At 57.1% G+C, this 8,061-nt stretch overlaps 1 protein-coding gene across 1 annotated transcript in view; it reads right to left on the bottom strand.

Annotated features, from left to right (window-relative positions):
• The window catches only part of RNF44 (ring finger protein 44), a 10,703-nt gene extending 3,744 nt beyond the window's left edge, over positions 1-6,959 (bottom strand). The window contains exons 1-7 of the mRNA XM_008588948.1: positions 6,729-6,959; positions 2,050-2,201; positions 1,669-1,858; positions 1,090-1,257; positions 433-606; positions 164-325; positions 2-72 (exon numbers count right to left, since the gene is read on the bottom strand). Coding sequence (XP_008587170.1) covers positions 2-72; positions 164-325; positions 433-606; positions 1,090-1,257; positions 1,669-1,858; positions 2,050-2,156 — 872 coding nt within the window. The 5' untranslated portion in view covers positions 2,157-2,201; positions 6,729-6,959. The remainder of the gene's footprint in view (position 1; positions 73-163; positions 326-432; positions 607-1,089; positions 1,258-1,668; positions 1,859-2,049; positions 2,202-6,728) is intronic.
• Positions 6,960-8,061: the final 1,102 nt, after the last annotated feature.

The raw sequence follows: 8,061 nt of genomic DNA, 5'->3' as shown, positions 1-8,061 counted from the left end.
TGGGGGGGGCAGCGGTTGTTGCAGGCGGTATCTCTGGGTGCTCAGTCTCCGCGGCATCATGTGCGAATATGGCTGTGAGAGGAGGCCAGGTGCAGGTCAGCCCAGCAGGCCGGCCTCCCGATCTCCCTAGAACCTGCGAGGGGGGTGAAGGGGCAGCACTCACCACACCGAAAGACAGCTCCTGGTGCAGAGGATCGTGGGGCAAGTAGTGCAGGGGCACTGAGGTGGACAGGGTTGGGCCAGGAGCAGAGGAGGAATAGGTGAAACTACCCAGAGGGTGCTGGTCCCCCCGCAGGTCCACGTCATTGTCAAGCCGCTGTAGGGGCTGAAAGAGTAGAACTGGGTCAGCCACAGTCAGTGACAAGGGAAGTCCCCACCTCACCTCCCCCCATTCCAGTCTCCTCTAGCATCAGACCCACCCCCCTTACTCACCATACGTGGGTGCTGGGTCTGCAGCGATACAAACTGCCCAAGAGGCGCCATGTGGGTAGGCTGGGGGGGTGGAGCTGGCGGTGGGGGGTGCAGGATGTAGTGGTCACTGGAGATGAGGTGGGGGTAGGCCTGATAGGGCACAGGGAGCTGCTGCATGGTGCATGCCTGGATCAGCTGCCGAGAGAGGGGGCGGGGGGCTGGAGAACATTCTTCTGGGCTCTGGGCTGAGCCTATGCTTGTGATGAGAGCAGGGGCCATTCCATTCAGCATACACATATCCAGCAGCTCCAGGGTCTGCACAAGATACCCTCTGGAAGTCCCATCCCTGCCCTAGGCCACCCAGGCAGGACACTCTTAAGGCTCATAGCCTCAACTCCAGGGCCTAAGACAATTTATAAGGCAGGCACTGGAGTGCAGAGAGGTCCCTGGACCCTGAAGTGCTCCACCACTGTATGTGAACACACATACGCTTTTCTGGGGAGGGCTATGGCCTGGAGGCCAGGTAGGCACTCTTGACAGCCTGATGGGCACCACTAGCTCAGCACAGTTCAAGGCTGCCCTTTGCCTGCTGAGTTGTCCTGCTGTGACAGAGAGCTGCTGGTCTATGCCTGGGGCTTGCAGCTGTGGGTAGGGCAGGAGGTGGAGGCACTCACTCACCGGGGGTGGGAGGCAGCAGAGGGGGTAGTGCTGCCCACTGAACATCACGGAGCATGCTGGGAGCTGCTGGGCACTGCAGCCAGGGATGTGTTGGCCTGTAGGCAAGGGGAAGCCTTGGGTCGTCACTGTGGTGACTGTGTAGGATAGAGGGACGGGTCCCTGGTGCACCTGTGGGTGGAGAGAGCCAGGCAACTGTAGGGAAGAAGCTTAGCCATGTGGGCTACCCTCAGGAGAAAAAGTCCTGCCAGGCCCAGCTCCCTGCCCTTCTCCAGTTGCGGGGCCTACCTAGGTATAGACCAGACTGTCCCCCTGTGCCAGGCCCCCCAGGGCAGAGAGAGAACATTCTGGGAAGCTGGGAGGGGCTTCCAGTTCTGCCAGTCATCCACTGTGTGGCCCCAGGGATGGCCTTCCCCTTCTCTGGGCCTCAGTTTACCTACCCGTTAAACAGGGCTAATAATGCCTCCCTTGAACATGCAATGAGTTACACAAGGTGAAATCAGGGTTTTGTTGTCTTAGCTTCTGAGATTGGCTTGCCAGAAGTAACGGGGCAGCAAGGATGGGGGGAGGTGTTCTGCATACCTGCTCATGGAGATCAACCATGAACGGGCTCTGCTGAGTAGCTGGGTGCAGCATTCGGGGGCTCCCGCCGGCAGGAGCCGAGGCTCGGTGCTCCTCTACAGGGAGGTGTGGTGGTCGGGGCAGCGGCTGCTGGGAGGGTAAGCGCTCATCCTGGGCAGGTGCGCTGGCCAGGAGGCCCTCGTGGCTGGGGCTGCACCACAGAGAGGAGGCCCCGGTAGAACTGAGGAGGGGCCACTCATCACAGAGCAGGAAGCGAAGCCAGGGTCACTACCCCCGCTAGGGAGGGAAGATAGCTCAGGGCCTTGTGCCCAGCCCCTCCCAGCCCCTGTGCCCCAGCCAAGCTGGCAGTCCAAGCACCAGGACTGAAAGGCTCCTTCCTACCTTCCCCAGAGCTGACCCGGAGTGCTACTGGGTCCTGCAGAGAATCGCCGCTGGCCCACCGGGACAGAGCGTGGCCACCTAGTCGCTGCCAGAGCCCATGGTTGCATCAGGGGGGCAAGGGGGTGGAGCAGCTGGGCCGGGGCCTCACAACCCTAGGAGGAAAGCAGACAAAGAGACTGAGGCAGAGAGAAGTCCAGTCACTTGCTCCATTAGGTGTTGGGGAGAAAGAATCAAACTCCTACAGTGTGATTCCAGGGGCCACTGATGTTTGCCATGCCCCTGGGGTCCAGCGCTCACAAACCAGGGACAAGCTCAGCCTGCAGGGAGCCCACAACTCAGCTTTCTGCTCTGTGAAATGGGATCAAGTTCCCCTCACAATTGTGGCGAGTTCAGAGAGCTGGCCAGCAGCTTCTGGGCCAGTTGGCTCTGGTAAGACTCCTGCTTGTGGTGGTGGGGGGTACAGAGAGTATCCAGGGAACCCTGTCCTGGTACGGGGGTTGGGGCAAGGACCTTCCTCTGCCTTGTGCTGGGGCTACGATTTGGCCTCCAAGCAGCTGGGGGTTCCTGGGAGGACTACTTCAATTTCCTCCCTTCTATCTGGTTGACTCCAGAGGGATTCCAAACAGGTCTGAGACCCAGTTCTCTCCCCACTGTTGCCAGGCTCAAGAGGTTCTGACCTGGTTCCTGCTCTCGGGGGCTTCTAGTCCAAGGCAAAACAGTATTCTTTCTTTCCTTAACCCATTTCCAAAGTGCCTACCTAAGTGTGACTTCATCTGTTGTGCAAGGAAGGTACTTTTAGCCCATTTTACAGAGGAGAAAATTGAGGCGCAAGAGGAAGAGATTTGCCGAAGACCCCACAGTAAGTGTGAAAGCTGGAAGGTGGGCAGACTACAAGCCTCTTCCTGCATCTTGCTGCCAATGAGGAGGAAGACCAGCCCAAGGCTTCACAGGAGGTGATAAAGGAAGCCGGCCCTTCCTCTAGGGGCCCCAACATAGCCCCCAAAGAGGGACATGAGGCCTGCTAGGAAAAAAAAAAAGGAGAAGCAAGAACCTAAGAGGAAGTTGAATACAAATGGGTTTGGGCAGAGTCTCCTCCCTCAGGTCAGAGCTGGGGATCCAGTTGTGGGAAGTTGGGGCACCTGGCTCAACCCTAGGCTTCCATTCACTAACTCCAGAGTCTGGGATGAGGCCCTGGCAGGGAAAGCTCTGTAACCTGTCAGGCCCTGCCAAGTTGAAGGGTACATCAAACAGGACCAACCCTTTTGCTGGTCCTGCCATGGGGAGGCCCCCTCCACCCTTTCTCCATCTAACCAAAACTCCTATGCATCCTTGATACCCAGCTTTAAATGTTGCCTCCCTGCTGACACAGCCAGGGAGCCACTGGAACTGTCAGCTCAAGTCCTTGTTCCTTCCTGCCAGCAGTGGCAAGAACCATTTCCTCTGTGCCAGGCTTTTCAAGCTTGGGCCCTAATTTCCAAAACACATACGCCTGCATGGGCGTATTTTCTCCACTTTAAACTGCACCAAAGAGAGCCCATCACACAGGTTCAAGGCCACACAGACTGGCAGCGATGACGTTAGTGCCAATGATTAAAAATTGCAAGATTACAGAAAAACCTGGCCTCTCGCAGGAAGGGGAATAAAGTGGAAAATCTGGTCTCACTGGGCCTCATTTCTGTTGCCCCTCTCATTCAGAGCATGAGCTTTCTCTCCAGGTCCATTCTCTGCCATCCAGGCCCATCCTCTGCCTGCCCACCCTAGGTGACTGGGTTGTGATCCTGCCATGGGCCAAGTGCACATCTTTACACATGTGTGTAAACACACAGTCTCTGCAATTTCTGCTGACAATCCAGCCAAGCAAGTAAGAGACAAGACAGACTCGGAGGAAATCCCCCCAAAACGACAGACTCCAGGCCTACCTCAGACCTTCTGGATCAGAACCTGTAGGGTTGGGGAATAAGGGCACCTAGACTTTTATCAAATTCCCCAAAAGTTTCTAAATTCTTTGTTTTTGACGGCTGGCTGGTACAGATCCAACCCTGGATCTTGGTGTTATCAGCACTGCACTCTAACCAACTGAGCCAACGGGCCAGTCCTCCCCAGCAGCTTTTACAGTACAGCCAGGTTTGGGAACCTCTCCCAGCTGACTTCAGAGATCCTGGGAACCCACGGTTCTGCCAATGAAGAACAGGAATATTAAGAAAACTAAGGTTCAGAGACGTGAGGTCCAAGGCCAGCCAGCTGGAATTTGAGTGCACTGGACATGACCCAGGCAGCCTGACCATAGAGCACCCATGATTAACCACCCAGCCAGTAGCCTCAACTGCTCCTGTTGTGCCAGGCTGTCTTGCTAATTGGCTGGGCAGTGCCAAGGCTCAAGGGAACTGATCCCAGTGGCCCAGGCCTGTGGGCAGCCACCTACAAAGGTACCCATTCCTCAGGGAAAGGAAGATGGTCAGGAGCTGAGAAACCAAAGCAGCAGACAGAAGGGCCTCCAGCATGGGTGATGGTACCAAAGGTGACAGCATCAACCCTCACAGTCCCACACATGACATCCCCGACTGGCCAGTCTTGGCTGAAGATCTTGAGCACACGGCTTCCCCTCTCACTCTCAGCTTCCTCATCTGTAAAAAGGGAACAGCCCAACAACTACTTTGCAGTGCATCATCAAGGATTGCTCCAAGGCAAAAGCAAACGCAATTTGTAGAGTCTGAACTCAGCTTGAGTGTGAACGATCATTACTAGAAAATATGATATGCTGGGGCCGGCTCGTGGCTCACTTGGGAGAGTGTGGTGCTGATAACACCAAGGCCACGGGTTTAGATCCCTATATAGGGATGGCCGGTTAGGTCACTTGGGAGAGCGTGGTACTGACAACACCAAGTGAAGGGTTAAGATCCCCTTACTGATCATCTTTTAAAAAAGAAAAAGAAAATGCGATATGCTGACCTCTATTCCCAACCCACAAGCAGGAATAGGGTGCCACTTCAAGCTCCGCAGGAGGCAGCACAGAAATATGCTGCCCTAGGAGAAAACCCCAGTTGGCAAGGGAGGGGCTCCTGGTTCTTGTTTGTCTTTTGTTTTTTAGTTTGTCTTTTTGTTTTTTAGGCTGGCCGGTATGGGGATGCAAACGCTTGACCTTGGTGTTATAACACCATGCTCTAACCAATCCCGGTTCTTTAAGTCCTGCCAGAAACAGAGGTGGCATAGAGGGGACACACCAACTTCACAGGTGAGAAAACCGAGGCCCACAGAAAGGAAGTAACTTGCTCTAGGCCACAAAGCCAGAGAGAAACAGAACCAGTCCAGACTTTCCCAACCCCTAACACTCTCATTGGCATCAGTAGACCAGGGAAAAGAACCACCTAATCCCAACTCTCTATTCCAAGACATAACAAAGGTAGGGAGAGCATTCTCTTTCAGGCTCATGTGATTAGCTCTGTGCAGAGAAAAGCAAGGCCCAGAGCTGGAGCTAGCAACTTGCTCAAGGTCAAACAGCAAGGGTGGCCAGGTGGCCACCCCCTCATTGCTCTGTCTTTCCACATCTCTTCTGTGCTCTGCTTTCAATGAAGTCTGTGTGAATGGGTCTTGAGAGTACCATCGTTAAACCCAATTTTGCCTGGAGGTAGGCACCAACCTACCCCCGCAACCCTCAGGCAGCCACCTCCTTGAGTCCAGTGCCCCAAGCAGCTCCCCTTACCCTGGTCTAGGGAGCCCCTACCATGTCATTTGGTCCTGGGGTCTGTTAGCGAGAAGAGGTACTCACTTTTGCAGATAAGCAAAGTCAGAACCTGAGAGCATAAGCAGACCCAGGGAGGAAGAGAAACACCCCTCCCTACTCCCCCCACCCCACCCCAGTGAGGCAGGCTCGGTCCAGCCCAAGCGGAACTCGGCAAAGTGTGGTTCCTTGAGGCGTTTGAGGGACGGACCTCCAGATTTGGAACGAGGAGTCCTGAGCCAGCCCAGACTCCGTGTGACCTTGGTCAAAGAAATCTCTTCGCTTCTGTGAGCCTCGACGGCCACAACTGTAAAATGGGGGTGTTAATCTCTTCTACCCAGAGCGCCCAAACAAAACCAGAAAAGACAAGCAGCAAGAAACCAGGGGTCACACTAGTGGAGGGGGAAACCAGTGTCCCTGAAGGACAGGCTCCTCACCAACACCGCCGGACAGGTTGTGGAGCTCCAAGAAGCTTCCCCAGCCCCTCCTCCCCAGGGATGGGGATGGGCCGAGACGTGGACACCTGTTCCGAGAGGGATCCCTCCCGTGCCCCTCCCACTCATTTGTACGGCGCTCGGAGGGACACTGGGAGCGGGAGGCCAGACTGCAGCGCCGGGGCCGGAGCGCTGTGACTTTAAGAGCCCAGGATCCCGGACCATGTGCTCGGCGTGAGACAAAAGCAACAACAAAGGAAGTGGCGGCCACAGAGGGAGGGGGCGGCTCCTTCCTCTCCAACCGCAGCGCTCAGCCTCCCGAGAGGGGAGACCCGGCCCGGCCTTGAGGGGCGCTGGGGGGGGGGGGGGGAATTTCCTGATTCCAGGGGTCTCGCCGCCCCCAGGCCGGACCGCCCGTGATTAACCCCTGCAGAGCCAACTAAATCACAGCCCCCATTCCCAGGGGAGGGGAACAGGAATTTCTGGGGTGCGAGAATAGGGAGTTGGGGACCCTGGCCCCGACTCACCTTCGGCCTCCCGGCCACAAGTTGACTCCTTTGTTCCCGATCTAGGACGGCCAAGCTGAGCAGGGGGGCGGGGGGGCGCTGCCTGGACCCTTTAAGAGCCCCGCCCTTCCGAACAATGTGCTCCCCTCCCCACCCCCCGGTCCGGGGGCAGCCCGGCTCCTTCCGGGGCCCTCTCTCTTTGTTGTCCGCCCGACGGCGTCTGCTTCGCGAGGCCCACGCGCGGCCAGTCTCTCTCGGCCCAGGCCCTGGGGAAAAGGAAGGCGGCGCAGGACGCAGCTCGGTTTGCGCGGCTGCAGGCGGCTGGCCCTTTAAGAACTGTCCACGGCGGCAGCGGAATGTAACAAACCCCACATTTGATTCACAACATTCGAAGCGGCGGGGTCGCGCGCCAGGCGGGAGGGGGGCTCGCGGGGGCGCGCCGGGAGGCTGTGGCAAACAGTAGCAGGAGGCAAGCCCAAGGCGGCCCCGCCCCGCGCCAAGAGCTCCGCCCCACGGGGGCCCCGAGAGCCAATGAGCCGCCACGGCCACGCACGTGATTACTGGGCCGCCATCTTGAAAGACTTTTTTTTTTTTTTAAAACCTCCTCCTGGCCCCCACCTTTACACTTAAAGTGCCGCAGTCTAGTCAAAGACAAGGGGCGGGGACATATGGACTGACCTAAAGATGGGGAGACCCCGGGGTGGACAAGATCGATCGGCTGCAACTCGAAATTGCTATGCAAATTTGAGAACTACTAGCGCCTCTGAGGTTCAGTTTCCCTGCAGAAGATATGGGTCCTGCCGGTAGAGCCGGGACTTACTGTGTCATGGTCCCCCCCCGGGGACGGGGCGCCTCCAGGTACACTGAAGTGCAATGAGGCTGACCTCCGACAGGACAGGGCGGCCTCGTAAGCCTGCCCGAATGGTTAGGATGGCCCTAACAGCTCTGGGCAGGCAACATTCCCGGAGATGACGTCACCTCCAAGAGCTGCAGCACCCCGATGACATCACGGCCCGGCCGCCCCACATCTCCTTGTTTATAGTACGCGGCGTCTTTAAAAAGCTGGGACGGCCTGGATTGCCCAACACACCAATGGCGGGCGGGCCATGCAAATGAGCTAACGTCTGCAGGGCAGAGGGATTGGTCCTGTTCACGGTGACGACACAGACACATTTAACCGCCCCGCCCCAGGGTGGCCGCGGAGAAGGGCGAGGAACCTGCGGTCGCGGGGCGATCTAGTTGCTCAAGGGAGAGTTTGGTGTCCCCATGAACAGCTCCCTACGCAGGGGAATAGAGCAACTAAGCCCAATGAAGCCTCTATACTTTAGTTTTCTACTTCTCCCAGCAGCTACGA

This window comes from Galeopterus variegatus, unplaced genomic scaffold (genome assembly GCF_000696425.1).
Source record: "Galeopterus variegatus unplaced genomic scaffold, G_variegatus-3.0.2 Scaffold5118, whole genome shotgun sequence".
Taxonomy (NCBI): Eukaryota; Metazoa; Chordata; class Mammalia; order Dermoptera; family Cynocephalidae; genus Galeopterus; species Galeopterus variegatus.
Note: the sequence above shows the minus strand (reverse complement) of the source record. Positions and strands in the feature narration are given on the sequence as shown.